This window comes from Nicotiana tomentosiformis, chromosome 1, assembly GCF_000390325.3.
Source record: "Nicotiana tomentosiformis chromosome 1, ASM39032v3, whole genome shotgun sequence".
NCBI classification, from domain to species: domain Eukaryota; kingdom Viridiplantae; phylum Streptophyta; class Magnoliopsida; order Solanales; family Solanaceae; genus Nicotiana; species Nicotiana tomentosiformis.
Genome location: NC_090812.1, coordinates 52568352 through 52587258, shown reverse-complemented (window position 1 = coordinate 52587258; position 18907 = coordinate 52568352). Strand labels below are relative to the sequence as shown.

At 37.6% G+C, this 18907-nt stretch overlaps 1 protein-coding gene across 2 annotated transcripts; it reads left to right on the top strand.

Moving 5' to 3' along the window:
* Positions 1-13340: 13340 nt before the first annotated feature.
* On the top strand, positions 13341-18305 carry LOC104086540 (histone deacetylase complex subunit SAP18-like). Of its 2 annotated transcripts, XM_033653493.2 has the most exons (6): positions 13341-13555; positions 13823-13855; positions 14740-14850; positions 15744-15839; positions 17868-17945; positions 18073-18305. In XM_033653493.2, exons 1-6 carry the CDS (start codon positions 13442-13444, stop codon positions 18109-18111), a joined length of 471 nt encoding a protein of 156 aa, XP_033509384.1. In that variant the 5' UTR covers positions 13341-13441; the 3' UTR covers positions 18112-18305. The 2 variants fall into 2 exon arrangements, with proteins under 2 accessions (XP_033509384.1, XP_070038826.1); XM_070182725.1 differs by lacking the exon at positions 13823-13855 and having other exon boundaries at positions 13378-13555.
* Positions 18306-18907: the final 602 nt, after the last annotated feature.

Genomic DNA, 18907 nt, shown 5'->3' with positions numbered 1-18907 from the left:
ATATATCCAGTACGATTCGAGTTCTTACATACTCATGTGTTGAAATTGTATATTGTCATTTATGGGAAAGAGTATTGCAAGAATAAATGGTGTATTGATTGTTTATGATTTTGATGTGTGCCTGTATTGCTGGTCGGTATGCCCCATTATTTGAGAAGAAACCTTTTGTGTTTAAAGATTCCATTACTAATAAATTTGAGGTATATGATTGCTGAAATATTCTATATGTTGATATTTGATGGTGATCTTTGAAATTGAAAGAGGTAAAAGTGTGAAATATGAAATATGGCCATCGTACCAGGAATAAAGAATCTTATGAATGGCCAAATGAGCCAAGAAAATATTGTCGTTGTAAATGACTGCAAATACTAATGAGAATTTATACAATGTGAAAGATGTTGAGATATGGAGTTTCAAAAATAGACCTCTATGTGATCATTCAGCTGTGGCACCATCCAAAATTTTAAGCACTTCTTCTTTTGTAGAAAGAGTTGGAATAGCTCCTTTTTGTGTTACAGTAATAGTTCCACATCCATTTGCAAAGAATAGGGCTTTCTTTAATTTCTTCTCTTCTGGCAGCCAAAATTCAAAGACAATTTAAAGCTTGCCCCATAAATACAACTTTATGGCTTAAAGTTGGTTACACAATGTTCAGTATAATGAACTATTAAAAATTATACCTATGAATCTGAGGCCGAGGCGTTTAGAACTCCACCAACTCAGGCATCATCTGCCCCTGTGGTGTCGACAGCCTCAAGTTTAACTCTACCTACTCTTCTGTGAAACTCTTGCAAAAATTTGTCTTCCCTGCCAAGATGAATACTACAACAACAACAAACTCAGTAGTTTCCCACGAGTGGGGTCTGGGAAGGGTAATATGTACGCAGCCTTACCCCTATTCCTGGAAGGGCAGAGAGGCTGTTTCCGATAGACCCTCGGCTAGAGAACGACTGAAAAAGAAAATATAATTGCAACAAGTAGGAATAATAGCAAGATGAAATAAGATCGAATCCAAGAATGCAGTTAAACTCTAGGTAGTAATAGCCATCTATGAATAAAAGATATCATACTAACACTAATGCTAGCTGTTAGTTTACAGATATGTATAGTGTAGTCTTGTCGGGTCTAGTCACTGTGAGATAATTTAATTTACCAACCAGCCGCATATAGCTTGCAGGATCGCTAAGCGGCTTCCCCTGTCCTGGCAAAAGTTTGGAATTCGGATCCATCGGAGTGTCAACAAGTCTGCAACCTATCATCAATATTTTTGAGAGTATCATTAGCAAAACCGAGGAATGGTGGATCATAACCCACACCTGAAACTACACATGTCGGTGTAGGGGTGGATTGTGATTATTTTCCTTATTTGGGATGAAAATGAAATATTGGTGAAATTGTGAAATTATTACCCTTAATTGGGATAAAACTGGTAATAATTGTGGATTGGAAAAGTCAACTCATACGGCATATGTGGGAAAGCGGCCTAGCTGAACGGGTAGAGATCGGACGCCATGTTGCGCACATGGTGGTACTACTCTTGGTAACAACTTTCTTTCGTATCACATATGAAACCATATTGTTCGTGGGGATATGGCCTAGCCGATCGGGCGTGATCGGACTCTGTGCTAACAAAGACGGTGATATATCGGTGCTAATGATCTCCCAACCAAAATTATATATGAAGTTCGTGTTTTGAAAATTATTATGTTTTAACTGGACATTTGGATATTGTTGATTGCGACTTGCTGTTTCTATGTGTTGCCTTTTCTTATATGGGCATTCTATTATGAAAGAGGACTTTTAGCTATACATACTAGTATTATTCGACAGTACTACGTCCCTTTTGCCGGGGGCACTGCATCTTTAATGGATGCAGGTGGTTCTACAGCAGGCGGCATTGATCAGTGATAGCAGTACACTCTTTTCAGCTGATTTGGTGAGCCCCACTTCATTTCGGGTTCATGTATCTTTTGTTTCTCATGTACTGTGTTTTGAGGTATAACCGGGGTCTTGTTATCAGCATTTCAATATCACTCTTTTATTGTACTTAGAGGTTCCGTAGACAGGTTGTGGGTTGTGGTTGATGTTGGGAATTGAACTAGAAATGTTGGTATTTGGAAATCATGTTTTTTATTAATTCTATAAACTCATAATATTTTGAAAATTATGAATGAAGCTGCTAATGGAAATGAAAAGGAAGTTGTTAATTTTTTTTTTTTGTGTTTGATTAATGGAGTACATCTCCTCTTTATTCATGGATGAGTTTGGGTAGAAGAAAATCTAATAGGCTTGCTCGGTCGGGTTCTCTCGGTTGAGCGACGGTCGCGCTCCCCGAGTTTGGGGCGTGACAAACTTGGTATCAGAAGAAGAAATGTCGAGAAGGAAGAAGAATTGTTAAGAAGGAGCGGAGCAAGACAACAAGTACATGTTGCATTCTGGTCATGAAACTAGCAAATTGTTCATGCATCCTCTTGTCCACTTCTGGATGGATCCTCTTGTCTACTTTTACATTTGCGTGTTCACGCTCCTCTGCCAACTTCCTTTCCAACTCAATTTTCAGCTTCCTTTGCAACTCAAGTTCCATATTTCTTTGCAACTCAGCAGCCATTTGTTTACATTCGTCTTAGACATAAAGCTACAAGCATCAAGAACTAATTTTATTGTAAGTTTAATAAGGACAAACATACATAGAACTTTCAAAAATGAGATATAAACATAAAGCTTCAAGCATCATAAGAGAATCAAAAAATAAATATAAAGAAATTTTAATCAAGATCTATTAAGAGGCTCTAAACATGGGAGGAGAAATCTTTGAATGACTAATTCAGATAATCTCTGGTTCACCTAAACTTTGGAAAAGAATCAAATGTAATTATGGAAATGTTGCCAGTGAGAACATTCATCCACTGATCTTTCCACAATGAAAAAAAGATCTCACAAGACCGTATGAGTCATAGATAATCACGCTCAATCTATCTGCTGCTCATCGTACAAGTTGTCACATGTTTGAAAAGAGACATTGACAGTTCCAAACATATACAGGGGGTAGTATAAAGTTATGGTAAACCAAGAAAGTTGCCAGTCTTTTCATCATAGAAACAAACTAATTTCACTATTAGTTTAATATGAAAAGAAAATATAGAGAATTTTCAAAACAGGATGTAACATCTATATCATCAGCCTTTTTCTTCTTGGTCTTCAAGAGGATGTATCAGTGTCCTCCCATAAGGTTGGAATCCGTCATTCGCCAAACCTAATCGAACATTTCTTAACTCAGCTGAAAAGGTGGGATATTGTGCATCAAAGAATTTCCATACTATTGAGTCAGACGGATATCGCAAGACACCATCATCAATATTTTTCTCCTTGTGCCACCTTATCTTTTTAGTTGTTTCTCTTGCCATGTACAATCTTTGAAGCCTTGGTTTGATTGGAAATGCCGTAAGATTTTATGACCTACTTTCTTGCCTCCATGTTCTTCGGACTTCCATCTAGACTTACCACACTTAGGACATGCTTGGACATCGGCATAATAACGCCAATATAAAATACAATCATTCTGACATGCATCTATTTTGGTGTACCCCAAGCCGAGGTCACAAAGAACTTTCTTTGCTTCATAGAAAGAATTTGGCACAAATGACCTTGGGAAGAACTTCTTTAAAGAAGCTCAACAATGCATCCATTAATTTGTTGTTCCAATGGTTAAGATACTTCAAGTGAAGTAGTTTAACAACAAAAGACAACTTCAAGACTTTTTTACAACCAGGATAAAGTTTTGTCTCAGCATCTTCTAACAATTTGTAGAACATTGTTGCATGTACATTTGGCTCTTCATTGTCCTCTGAATTATTATTGTTATCCTTCACATTCGTATATCCACAAGCATCGTGAATCATTTCAGTAATATTATCCTCTTCAATGCTATCATCTTCTGCTTCATCACTAACTGCAGTATTAGAAGTTTCAACTCTAACTAACACTTCTTCATGCAAGTTTCACACTTTATAAGAATCCCAGAAACCCTTCCTCAATAAATCTCCTCTTACACCAACCCTTAGCTTGAACACAGTATTCATACACCCTTTACAAGGACACCAAATCATAGTGTTCACCGTTGGTTGACTGAATGCCCAATTAAGAAAGTTGTCTACTCCATCTCCATATCTTTGGTCGACTCTATTCCTAATATTCAACCAACTTTTATCTATTATATCTATTTTAAAAAATAAATAAATGAATTAACTAATTAAAAGTGGAAGGATGATATTAATCAAAATATATATAATAACTAACATACCAGAGAAAGATGAACAAATCAAATCACTTACAAATAAAATGAGAATTACTGCAGCAATTTTTTTCTCTTACACACCCTTTGATTAACAAGGAAAATAAATAGTTTCATAAAAAGAATTTATACACTACCACATAATATAAACACCTTAATCATAAACAGATGCAACATATATTACCCTTTTGTTTGTGCTATAGCAAAAAAGATTTATATGCAGTTATGCACTAATTCACTATTTTCTGATGCATTAATGTAGATGAAACACAATTCAGTAACACAAGAACTGTTAAAAGCTAATAGTTGATTAGAAGTGCATTAGGTAAGGGAAGTAAGCTTTGACAGAAGCAAATGTACTAGTAGAAAATTTGTACTCTTTTAATTCTTGTTATTATGGTTTATCCTCTGCCAAGAGTATTTGGATTGCATATAAGAATAACACAATAAAACAATATACATTGTTGAAGACTAGTAAGACACACAAACAAGGAAACAGATGCATAGGGCAAGGTTAATCACATACTTAGAATACCTCTCAAGAACCGTTAACAATATAGAAAGACCTCTCGAGAACCACAAGAGACTCTAATTTCACCACATCATTCGCAAAAAAGTATTATATTTTCTTATAACCATACAATAACATATGCATGCCTTATAAAATTAAAAATTGCATGTCTACTGATTTAGGCACATAACCATATAAGAAGAAAATAAGAATGGAATGCCGACATGTAAAAGTTCTCTCAAGAAGAAGATTTTAACTTACCCAGGAAAAGATATAACTGAGATTCTGTCAAGACCGAGAATCGATAATAACAACACCAAATACACTTCAAATGATTCTTTCTGTGTGAATTTTTATTGTTGTATTCCTGTAGATTATCAAATGGGTCAGAGAAATTCGAGATGAAATCTGAGAATACAAATGTGAAATTGCTGAAAAAATAATTATCCCTAACTGCATGTTGAAAATTTTGTCTTAGAGAATCATAATAAAAAAAATACCCAAATATAAATATATCTTAAATAAATATTTATGTGGTGTTAGTTAGATATGAGATAGTAACAAATAAGAAGTAAAGGATGCACGAAATCGATTAGGAACATAAATCATTTCTTTGATTCTTCCTCCATGAAATCGATCGATCAAAGTGGAGCAACTTCTTTCCCAAAAAAAAAAAAAAAGATTAGGTATTTGAACATACCTGACAAATGAGATTCACATTTTGATTTGAGGGATTTTGATTTGGCTGAAATTTTTGCTAAGGAGAGAACTGATTCTAGAGAGAAGGCCGATTCTCTAAAGAGAGTTTTGTGCTTTCTATTCTTTCACTAGAGGAGAGTTTTGGGCTTCTGTTTCAGCAGACAATGTTTAATTAGGATAGGTATTTTTATTTTCCTTATTATTTTAAAAATAAAAATCTACAGTATATGAGCGACCCAGTCGTTGCAAGAGAGATTTACCACCGAAAAACTATGGATCCAAAATTTATTTTTAGCGGGACTGAAAATTTTAGCCACATCAGAGGCGACCTAAAAAAAGTCGATGCTAAACATTAACCATCTGTAGAGACTTTTAAAGTCGCTGCTAATAATATAGTTGTTGTAGCAACCTATAGGGTCGCTGCTATATGTTGCCACTAATAATCCAATTTCTTGTAGTGTCACTACCTTTCCGATCTTGGATGTCAATATTAAATTTTTGCAACAAGAGCACACATCTCATCAACCGAGCTTTGGAGTCCTTTTTGCTCATAAGGTAACGAAGCGCCGCATGATCCGTGTGGACAGTGACTTTTGCACCCATCAAGTACGGGTGAAAATTTTCAATTGCAAACACAATAACAAGGAGCTCTTTCTCCATAATGGTATAGTTGACTTGGGCACTATTCATGGTCTTACTAGCATAGTAGACCGGATGAAAATTTTTGTTGATGCATTGCCCCAAAACAGCCCCAACCGCTACGTCACTTGCATCACACATGAGTTCAAAAGGGACACTCTTATTTGAAGCGGTAATGATGGGAGTAGTTATCAACTTGAGTTTCAACAATTCAAAAGCTCTCATGCAATCATCATTGAAGTTAAACTTAGCATCCTTCTCAAGAAGCTTGCACAACAGGGTTCACCACTTTAGAGAAGTCTTTGATGAAGTGCCGGTAAAAACCCGCATGGCCTAAGAAACTCCGCACACCCTTTACCGAAGTTGGAGGTGGAAGCTTAGAAATTACTTCAATCTTTGCCTTGTCAACTTCAATTCCATTCCTTGAGATTTTGTGGCCAAGGACAATACCTTTCTCGACCATGAAATGACATTTCTCCCAATTGAGCACCAAATTTGTTTCTTCACAACTAGCTAACACTTTGTCCAAATTTGCAAGACAATCATCAAAAGAATCTCCAACCACCGAAAAGTCATCCATGAAAACTTTAAGGTAGTCCTCCACCATGTTCGTGAAAATAGCCATCATACACCTTTGAAAAGTCGCCAGTGCGTTACACAAACCAAATGGCATCCGCTTTAAAGCAAAAGTACCATAGGGACATGTAAAGGTTGTTTTATCTTGATCTTCTGGAGCAATGAGAATTTGGTTTTAGTCCGCGTACCCATCAAGAAAGTAATAGAAAGCACATCCGGCCAATTTATCGAGCATTTGATCTAAGAAAGGAAGTGGAAAGTGATCCTTCCTTTTGACTTTGTTGAGCTTGCGGACACACCCTCCAACCAATCACTGTTCTTGTAGGAATCAACTCATTCTTGTCATTGGTGACCACCGTCATGCCCCCGTTATTTGGGACACATTGAACCAGAGAAGTCCATGAATAATCGGAGATGGGGTAGACAACCTCGGCATCCAACCACTTGATAATCTCCTTCTTGACAACTTCTTACATAGCCTCATTGAGTCTCCTTTGATGTTCAATAGATGGTTTGGCGTTATCCTCCAACTTGATCTTATACATGCAAAAAGTGGGGCTTATCCCCCGAATATCTGCCAAGGTCCACCCAATAGCCTTCTTTCTCTTTTATAGCACCGCCAATGTAGAATCTACCTGCATGTTAGTCAAACAAGAGGAAAGAATAACCGATAAAGTAGAAAAAGGACCAAAAAATTCATACCGAAGATGTGGAGGCAATGACTTCAACTCCAAGGTAGGAGGCTCTTCAATAGAAGTCTTTGTTGGAGGACTTGTCCTATTTTCAAGATCCAAGGACAATTTTTGGGGTGCATAGTTGTACGACCCCATTCCTTGCAAAGAGTTCACACATTCCATGAAGCCATCCATCTCTTCATCATCAAATTTGAGCAAGACGGCCTCTAAAATATTACCAACATTGATTATAGCACTTGTTTCATCAACAATAACATCGGTTACCAAGTCCACAAAAGAATACACTTCATTGATATTTGGATGCCGCATGGACTTACACACATGGAATACCACTTTTTTATCACCAACCCGGAAAGTCAGTTCTCCGGCTTCAACATCATAAACAGCCTTACCCGTTGCAAGGAATGGCCTCCCAAGAATAATCGGTACTTCATAATCAACCTCATAATCTAGAATGACAAAATCCGCCGGAAGAATGAATTTATCAACTCGAACCAAAACATCTTCAATCACTCCTAAGGGTCTCTTCATGGTACAGTCGGCCATTTGCAATCTCATAGAGGTGGGTCTTGGTTGCCCAATTTCCAAAGTTTTGTAAATCGAATATGGCATCAAATTGATACTTGCCCCAAGATCACAAAGAGCTTTAGCACTCGGCACTTCCAATTGTACAAGGAATCGTGAAAGCACCGGGATCCTCCAACTTAGGATCCATTGAATGCATAATTTCTCTCGCTTGATGAGTAATTTTGATGGTCTCAAAGTTCATTGACCACTTCTTTGTCACAAGATCCTTCATAAACTTTGCATAACCGAGAATTTCTTTCAAAGCTTCAACTAATGGCACATTGATTGAGAGACTTTTCATTATTTGAATGAACTTATTGAATTGATTCTTACCATTTTGCTTGGCAAGTCTTTGAGGGTATGGAGGTGGAGGCTTAGGCAATGGTGCCTTAGCTTTTTGCACTACCGGCTCCGGTATGTCAATAATGTATTCCCTAGATGGGTTCACCTCCTCTTGAGTCTCTTCCACACTATCATCAATATCAATCCTAACTTCATCATTAGGTTGCACCACATTGTTCGGGAACTCTTCTTCTTGCATCACTTGATCATCATCAACAAGTTGCCTTCCACTTGAGGTGGGTGTATTCCCGCCTCTTCCACTTCTTTTGATAACTGCCAAGGCATTCCCCGTGTTGTTACCACCCTTTGGGTTTACCACCGTGTCACTTGGTAGTGCCCTCTTAGGACGAGAATTTAAGGCTTGAGATATTTGCCCCATTTGAACTTCTAGGTTGCGGATTGATGTTTTGTGTGAGGCTAGTTGGGCATCCGAATCTGCATTCTTTCCATCATTTGCTTGAACATATTTTTAATACGCCCATCTCATTGTTTGAAGAACTCGAACCATGGGAAGGATAAGGAGGTGGGTTGCTTAGTTGTTGGTATATTGTGGGCCTTTGAAAACCCGACCCCCGGTTGCCTTGATTGTTATTCCATCCGCCTTGATTGTTACCTCCCCAATTTTCTTGGTTGTTTCTACTCCAATTTCCTTGATTGTTGTTGTTATGCCAATTCCCTTGATTGTTGCCTCCACTCCAATTTCCTTGATTGTTAGAATTCTTATTGCCTTGATTGTTTTGATGTTTTCATTATTGTTGGCTTGGGCCTTGGAAGTTATTTCTGTGCCCGTGAAAATTATTCATATATTGCACCTCTTCTCTTGTTCATCATAGGAATCATCTTGTTCAAAACTACCATCTTCTTGCACATAGTTCTCTACTCGATTTTGCACTTATGGACCCTTGGTCCTCCTTTTGTTCACCATCATGTTTACCCCTTCCATAGCATTGACTTGCTTAGGATTTTGCACTTGATTTAGTTGGGCCTTCGCTAGTTGAGTCATGGTAGTTGTCAATTCGGCAATGGCTTGCCCATAGTCTTGCAATTATTTGTGAAGATGGATCAAATTCGGGTCAACTTGTGAAACATTGACCTGGGATTGCCAAGCCGATGACGTTTCCGCCATCTCATCCAAAATATCACACGCCTCTGCATAAGGCATAGTCATAAAGTTCCCACTGCCTAGTTGATTCACTACACATTGGTTGATTGTGTTAATCCCACGATAGAAGGTTTGTTGAATCATGCTTTTCGTCATATCGTTGTTGGGACATTCCTTGACCATAGTTCTGTTGCGTTCCCATATCTCGTGTAGTAGTTCATTCGGCTCTTGCTTGAATGCTAAGATCTCATCTCAAAGTGTTGCCATGTGTCCGAGAGAGAAAAACTTAGCAATGAACTTTTCCGCCAACTCATCCCAAGTGTGAATTGAATGGTTCGGCAATCGTTCCAACCAATCTAAAGCTTTCCTCCGTAGAGAGAAGGGAATAAGCCTTAGCCTCAATACATCCTCGGAGACATTTGTTTGCTTGCTCCCCCAACAAGTGTCCACAAACCCCTTCAAATATTTATAAGCATTTTGTGTTGGAGCACCGGTGAAGAATCCCCGTTGCTCAAGCAAAGTGAGCATCGCATTGGTGATTTGGAAGTTGCCCGCTAATATAGGGAGGGACTATTGCACTAGCATAACCTTCGTTGGGAAATATCCGGTGTGGAGCCGCTCGTGGTGGAGGTGGGGGTGGAACGGACACATTGTCATGAGGTACCCGGCCTCTCCGATTGGCTTGTGGCTCATGAGGTACCTCCTCTACTTACTCGTCCTCCGCATCCAAATCCCCCAAAGGCAAATTTTCGAGCTCATTGTTCACCATGGTTGTACCTAAGATTTCTCACACAACTTAGTAACACAGAAGAAAAAGAAGATATTCCAAAAACAAACCCAAATATATAGCTAACACTATTTTAACTCATCGGCAACAACGCCAAAAATTGATCCACGTCCAATCCGCACTCAATAGTGAGTAGAAACGATCGTTGGAAGAATAGTACCCAACAAGAGTCGGAGTCGATTTCCACAGGGAGTTACGATGGGTGCTAGGAGTATACACCTGACGAGAGTGAATGGATTAACTAAATTTGCATTTCCACAAAAAGGTTTTGATTTCCAATTCCATTTTTACTCTAACAATTGTAAGCTAAGTTAAGAATCTAGAAGCGAATGATTGTTTTTGGTCTTTTTTCAAATAGTTAAAAAGCATAGGGATGTGACCACAACCTAAGTGTTCGCCTAATGTGTTAAATATGTTAATACTTATTTTATTTATTAGGGTGTATTATAGCTCTCAACTCTACGTACCCACTCAATACCTGTCGGTCAAAGAGTGATTTTGCCAATTTGATTTTCTCAAGTCCAAATATGTATCAAACAAAATAGTTGATATGAGCTCAAGTCAGGTTCTTACTATCTCTAATTTGAACCCTTTAATTAGGCTAATCAAACTCTCAATTAACTCAATTCTTTGTTAGCCAAGTTATCCTAGACTAGGTCCCCCTTTCTCAAGTAGAGACTAACTCAAAAAGGCATGAATCAATGTTTGCAACCATTAATTCTAAAATTGAAGCATGAACTAAGCTAAATAATAAACACTCAATCATAAACAAACATTAAATTAAGTACCTATAAGGTTTATACACTAGGGTTGGGTCACAACCCTAGTACGAATCTAGCTACTCATAGTGAGAATTGAAGAAAATAAAGAAGAAATGCTAATTAAACCCATAATCAAAGATTAAAATGATAAAATATAATGTTTAAACACTAAAATAATCACAAACTTCCTAAAATGGCAAAATGTAACGGCTACAGCAGCTCACACTTCAAAACTTGACCTAAAAATATGTAACTCGTCTATTTATAGTGGCACAAAATTCGCTGACAAATATGCCCATCGGGAGGTTCTGTGGCCGCACAATTCCATGTGTGGTCCGCAAATTTCTTGAGTTGGCAGGAGCTTGGATTCTACAGCCACACATTTGTGGATTGCGGCTGCAAAGCATCTTCTGCGGCCGCACTTCAGCAAAGCTTCAGGACTTGGTCTTTTGCACACTCTCTGAACTTGGGATCATTTGTTAGTGCAGACCCTGTTCTGCGGGCGCACAATTCATGTGCGGTCCGCACATTAGCCAAAGTCCTGTTGGGTTCTTTCACTTAGTTTGCGGCCGCAGATGAAATTATGCGGTCCGCACTTTCTTCTGCGGCCGCAAAAATCCTTTTGCGGACCGCACTTCTTTGATTATGCGCCCTTTATTGCCTTGTGAGTCAGAGCACTCCCTTTTGAGTCGGATTTCATCACGGGAGACCAAACTTCCAACATTCCTGCAATTTACATATTTTCATTAGTTTTGAGAACATAAATAAATACTTTCAGACTAAAACAAAAGCAAAAAGGTGCTAATAAATAGTCAAAATCCCTACTTATCAAATACCATTTTTAAAAATACTATTGCCGAAAATCCAAAACAATGTGCCTCAAATTTGGATTACAATATGACTACAAGTGTCCTACACGTGTCTCCTTCTAAAGAAACAAGTGAATCCAACACCCAAACAATTGATTCCCCAAATACCAACGATAAAGGACAAAATCATATCACTAAAAACTCTCACCAAAGCAACAAATTTTCCATTAACTACTATAATGAGCAAGCTGCCAATAATCATGTAGATCCTAACTGTGATAAATACAATCGATCCCCAAATAAACCTTGTAATAAACAACTTATAAACTCCTCTAATCACCACAATGCCAATGATTCCAATCTCTCTAAGGGGAAAATACCGTCCCATCCAAATACTCCGCCACATAATTCCAACCATGGACAACTTTGCAATAAACATCAACATGAATCGGTAGGTGAACAATATACTACACCCCCTTGCTCCATCGATAAATCAGAATCCAATTCGGACGTTGCAGAACCAATGGAATCCTCCCAACCACTACAACATCTTCCCACCCTAGAACCCCAACAACCTGTCATATATATATATATATATATATATATATATATATATATATATATATATATATATATATATACACACACACTATCTTAGATAATTAATGTCTCAATTTTGAGCTATGCTCCTACTAAATCTAAAATAAACGTCAAAATAGCATGGACTAGCCATTTTTCGGACTAGTAATCAAAAAATAACCCCCGTTTGCGAAATCATTGAAAAATAACCATTGTTTTACTGAAACATGAAATGTTCCAGTATAATATACGCGATTATGGAGCTCCTGCGAATAAACTTCCAGCATATTATGTTGGAACTCCAGGACACGGAAAGTTTCAGCATAATATGCAGGATTATTGAGCTCCAACGTATAAACTTCCAGCATATTATGTTGGAACTCCAGGGCACGAAAAATTCTAGCATAATATGCGGGATTATGGAACTCCTGCATATAAACTTCTAGCATATTATGATAGAACTCCAACACATTATAAAATTCCAGTATACTATGCTGCAAGCTCATATGTAAATAATTCGAACTCCAACATATTATGCTGGAATATTTCTCGATTTTTAACAGTGTTTTGGTCATATTTTATCTTTACATGAAAAATGCCTAAATTTAGATTATTTTTGAAATTGTGGATAATTAAAAATAGAAGAATTAACCCAAATAGCCGCCCACTCAACTGCTTAAACTAAAAATAGCCGGTGGAGGTATAATATATGCATAATTTATGTATTATATCTGTATAATGAATATATAATCTATGTATATGGCTATAAAAAGTAAACAATGAATATGACCGGTTATTTGTGTAAAGATCCCTTAAAAATAACCAGTTATAAATTTGGCTATTTTTGAATTTCACCCAAAATAAGCTGATTTGATGCAAACAAATGATTTTCCTCAACAGCTCTATACTTTACAATTGGCCCAATTGTGAGGCCCATTAATTTTGGTTTAGCCATCTAAACTAGAGCCCATAAACATAGGATGAGAGTAACAGACTGGCCCGAAAAGCAAACGCGAGTAAAGTTGCTAGTAGTAGCTCATTGTGCTTCTGGTGCAGTAAAACAGATCAAGAAAACGCAGAGCAATGGCGGAAGTGCAGAGAAGGGGAAGACCGTTGCCTCCTCCTCCAGCGAGAGTCCCACCGGGTCCTCCTCCCCTCAGAATGGGCCCTCGGGTCCAACCCGTTGACCGTGAAAAGGTCCTCCTCTCCTTTTCCCTGTAAAACTTTCAAGGGTACTTTGTATTATCTCTAGGTTTTAGAAATAATGCTTCTTCGTTTTGGTATCCTTAATTATAGGTTAAATTTTATTTTAGAGTACCTCTAATTTTTCTTCTTGTATTAATATGCTAGCATAATCGGCATCTTATTCCTCAATGTCTGAAAAACATCCTCTCTTTTTTTGCATACTATTAGTTACTAAAGAAATCTTTTGCTTTTTTTTTTTGGTTTCTATCCCAACACCAGACTTGTCCACTCTTGCTTCGCGTTTTCACCAAGGTATGCACTCTGCCAAAGTTCTGTATAATCTTTCTTTATTCGGATTTTCAGTAGTATTAACAAATGTTTAAAGCAATAAGTTTTATTTCTTAGGTTTTGCATTCTCGTAGTCTCTTGTACTCTCCAGTGTTGTCAAAGGCTCATTTAAGACGCGCTTAAGCCCTTAAGCTCATAAAAGCTACGGATGGTGTTTTGCCTCGCTTAAGCTATGCTTTGGTGTAGGGAATGCACTAAGGCGTGGGCACTCATTGCCCGTGAGTTCTATCTTGAATGGAGCAGTACTAAACAACAAATATAATCGACACATAAGTGTATTAGTTGTTGAGGAAAACATTAAGAATGAATTTGTTACTTTTTCCTGAAATTACATATATATATATATATATATATATATATATATATATATATATATATATATAAAATTCATTGCGCCTTTTCTACTAAAGCCCACACTTAAATTGTGCTTTGAGCTTAAAGCCCCAATAATCCTAGAGCGCTTTGTAGAGCTTTTCGCCTTTGAGAATACTGGTACTATCTACAAAAGCATCTGTACATAATCTTACAATTTATTGGCATATTGTGTACTGTTTTACTATTACCATAAAGGTTACCCGTTCTCATATTTTTTGGCTTCTCGCCTTTGAGAATACTGGTACTATCTACAAAAGCATCTGTACATAATCTTACAATTTATTGGCATATTGTGTACTGTTTTACTATTACCATAAAGGTTACCTGTTCTCATATTTTTTGGCTTCTTCCTTCTTGGATACAATTATGTAAGTATTTGATATAAATTATTACCTTATCAGAAGAAATGAAGTATTTGATATAAAATACTCTATCAACAATAACCTAGCAAACATTTGCTTCGAAACTTGCAGATTGGAGGCCATCATAGTGATAATGATTTTGCCGTGAGAGGCAAGGAACCTAAAGATGAGGTCCAGATCTATACATGGATGGATGCTACTCTGCGTGAATTAACTGATCTGGTATGAAGAGATAACTATAATATGCTTTTCCTCTGATCTCCTTAATTTAGACTTTGCTTTCTTATTTCTCTATCAGTGTGTTCATTCCTTGACTATGCATCAGAAAGTTGTGCTTCAAGATATTATTACATTGTTGCAAACTTTCGCAATCTTCCTCCTGGGACATTGACTTGTAGGCATTACCAATCCAATAATTGTCTAGAAGAATGAGCTAGGCTTGGATTTTGTGAAGTGCTGAGTTACCTCCTGTACAAAATAACCGTATTTGAATCCAATCAGTTGATTTCCAAAATATGATTGAAACATAGGAGTATTTTGGACCCAAAATGGGCCAAAAAACTAGCTAAAAACAGAAATGGGTTGTCCAAACTATTATATCGCACAAAAAACTGCATATACAGTTAACTAGGCCTTAAAGGCCGTTAGCCGGCTCCGTCCGGAATTTATTAATTTTTAATGTATATCGCAGGAAAAAACTGCGAACAACCCATTTTTGTTCAAAATAGTTTGGACAACCCATTTCCGGCTTTTCCACCCATTTTGGGTCCTAACTCCATTGAGGTGATATGAGTTGGAATATCAGAATCTCAAATATGACAGTCAAGAGCAGTTGGTGTTGAGCTTGTCAAATCTGATTTTCTCCAAAAATTGAAAGTTAGGTCAGACTTTTTCTTTCTTCACAAACGTAGTAGTATTCTACATTGTATATTAGACTTAGACGTATCAGATGACTCAGATTGCCAACCAAAAAGCGGCAATATAGTGGATAGCTTTTAGTGTTTGCCTTAGTGGTTGTGCTGCAACTTTCTTCGCCTTCCTTTGTGACCCACTTTACTTATGTGGGAAATGTTTAAGTTATTTATGTTGCATCCATTCATTGAACTGTTTGGCAGGTTAAAGAGGTAGCTCCAGAAGCAAGACGAAGAGATGCAAGTTTGTCATTTGCTTTTGTGTATCCTGATAAACGAGGGCGGTTTGTGGTTAGAGAGGTCTGTCTCCCATCTCTTATATATGTGTTAATGTAACCTCATTGCTCCTTTGGATGGGGGGTGGGGTTGTTGTGCACCTACTTTTAAGCATTGAGAAACGATCAATGGTGCGGCTTGTTTTTTGAAATTGATGATGTGCATCTTACCCTGTGCCTATTGACCATTTCCATTTTTAGTGTAAGATGTCATTATCTGATAATGATATACTAATATTTACATTCTACCAGATGAAAATTGAGGCTACAGAACTAAAGGAGGGGATACTCACTCTATTGACTAAAACCTTCTAAAATGTTGGTAGATAGAGTGTCCACCTTTCAATTTCCATGGACTTCGAGTCTAGTATATGCGATAATGTCTCAGTTCAGCACCTTTCAATTTCCATGGACTTCGAGTCTAGTATATGTGATAATGTCTCAGTTCAGCGCTATTTGAACTTGCCTTGTTTGTCTTCCACGTTCAATTTACCTTTGTCTGCTGATTTGGAGCTGTTAAATATTAACCTCAGTGGCCGGCCGCGAAGTGGAAGGAGCATCTTTCTGGGGAACGGTCTTGGAAGTCTTTGCCATTTCTTTAAAATGTAACTATGAAGGAGAATGAGGGGATGAAGGATGAGAACTTGTTAATGAAACCAAACACACTAACTTTAGAATATTGGGGGATGAAAGAAGACCGTAGTCTCTTAAAAGATCGAAGGTGGAAGTTTGAATGTAAAGTGAAAAATGAACAAAGCAGGAGATATTTATAGGGGTTCCGTGACGGTTTGCGTACAGGAACAACTAACCGACGGCTGACACGCATTTAAGGCCATTATGACATGACTGATGAGACGTTTCAGATTTTTTGTTATTTTCGTCACGGCGTATAGAAGAAGGAATCGGGGAGTTCATATCGTTTCTCGTCAACTCACTCTCCGAGAAACGAGGGGACTATCTGCATACGGGTGAAACCGGGCTCAAGGTATACCCTGATCTCCGATAAAATAAACCAAGCTCGAGACATGATGACAAGGGACCGGAATCGAGACAAGGGTCCCATCGAGTTAGAATTGCACATTTGTTCTCTAGCTTTTGCGAACCAACTTCGGTTGCTAATGTGCGAGAACTTGAAAAATTGCTGCAAGCTATCATCTGGCTTTTTTTCTCTTCTGGGAGGATTATATTAGAGTTTTTGGTTGTCACGTTTTTCCTCTAACTTTCTTTAAGCTGTAATGAGTCTCCATTTCGAAATGTAGTTCATGTCTCTTGACTCTTAGTTCCTGCTTGAACTAGATTAATGAGGATATTATCACCAAAGATATACAACAACAACAACAACACCAACCCAGTATAATCCCACTAGTGGGGTCTGGGGAGGGTAGTGTGTACGCAGACCTTAACCCTACCATGAGGTAGAGAGGCTGTTTCCAATAGATCCCCGGCATCCTTCCCTCCAAGAACTCCCCACCTTGCTCTTGGGGTGACTCGAACTCACAACCTCTTGGTTGGAAGTGGAGGTTGCTTACCATCAGAGCAACCCCTCTTGTCTATCACCAAAGATATAGGCAGATGATATTGAAACAATTATGGCAAAACATGGTGAAAATGAGTTCATCGAAAAAAAAAACATGGTGAAAATGAGTTTGTGTTGGTTCCTACATCTTCATACTTCAGCTTTTGTAATGAGCAGAACTATATCAATCAATCAATCAATTAGTTAGCTGATAATCATTTCAGTATGATGCCATTTCGAATTTCCCGTATAATCTTAATTTATTTCAGAAGACAAAATGAAGGAAAACTTGGAAGTTCTGGGATTTGGAATAATCCGCAGGTAGCTGAAGTGTTCCATCCTAAAAAGTTCTGGGGTGGTGGAACATTCTGTCTAAATATAGGGTGTTGGATGTTATAACTTATAACTATGTCTGTAATCTGTACTCCGCTGACCGTTCCTTTTATTAACCGTGAGCGTGTTGAAGCTGATTCCTGCCTAATCATATCAAGGAAAAGCTAATACTGGCCTGATTCGGGTTTTCTATTTGTTGTGAAGGTGGGGAGAACGTACTCTTATCCAAATGGGAGACGACCTGATAGTGGCAGCAAAAGCTTGAGTGAACTAAAATTTCAGGTAAACTTTGTTCGATATGTTTTTTTTCTTATAGGCAATGGTGAAGTATCCATTGAACTGTACTGAGTTTGTTTAGATTGTAGCATCAATTGCATATAGGATTCTGACTTGTTTTTAACCCCTGCAGATTGGAGATTACTTGGATGTGGCTATCACGTTCCAGTGACCTGTAACAGTACCCGCATTAAAAATAGAACCATCTTAGCTTGTAGTATACTTTGTGTTCCTTTTCTTAACTTCCCTATCCTTGATATGTATGTAGCCCCACTTATGCATTAGTTCATTATATGCTCTGGGCTAATGCTACCTTTTTCTGTAAAATTAATATCAAATCCAGTGTGTCGATGCATTCCAGACCTATATCTTGTATTCGTTTATATCTGCAAGATGGTTTAAGTAACAAGTATCTGAGGGTTTTTTATAACCCATTGAAGACAAGGGTTCAATTTACAACAAAGACATTACAATAGGTGATCTTTCTTACTGTGGAAGATAGCAGGTATCCGATGAATTAACCGAGAATGCTACTGTTACATTAGATTGTGTCTGCCCATCCCATCCCAATGTGAAATCAACTCCGTTGTTACGTTAGACAGTGTCTGCTAGCAAGAATGCTCTTGACATGGGGCAAGTGTACAAATAGTCATTTTTAGGGATGCTATTTAAAAACTAGTCAGCATTTATTTTGTCTTAAAATTTTTAACTAAAATTTTTAACTTCAGCACAATTTAAAATATTTTTGTTTTAAAATTTTGAACTGAAAAACTAAAATTCTAACACACCCTTTGAAATGGCTACTGACTTGGCCAATGGTGACATTGGACTTCGTGATATACTAGTACTATCATTTTTGCTCACGACTGAAAATGTGCCCCGTTCAACGAAGGCTTAACAGCAATTTCATTATTTCGTGTCTTTATTCTGTCAAAAGCACAAATTCTCATAGCTTATTATATTACTCA

What these genes read in the sequence shown, in the direction of transcription:
- LOC104086540 (XM_033653493.2), top strand. Translation starts at nt 13,442, where the DNA reads ATGGCGGAAGTGCAGAGAAGGGGAAGACCGTTGCCTCCTCCTCCAGCG. An exon ending in TGCTTCGCGTTTTCACCAAG is followed by an intron (nt 13,856 to 14,739) that starts GTATGCACTCTG and finishes CGAAACTTGCAG; the next exon opens with ATTGGAGGCCATCATAGTGA. An exon ending in TGCGTGAATTAACTGATCTG is followed by an intron (nt 14,851 to 15,743) that starts GTATGAAGAGAT and finishes ACTGTTTGGCAG; the next exon opens with GTTAAAGAGGTAGCTCCAGA.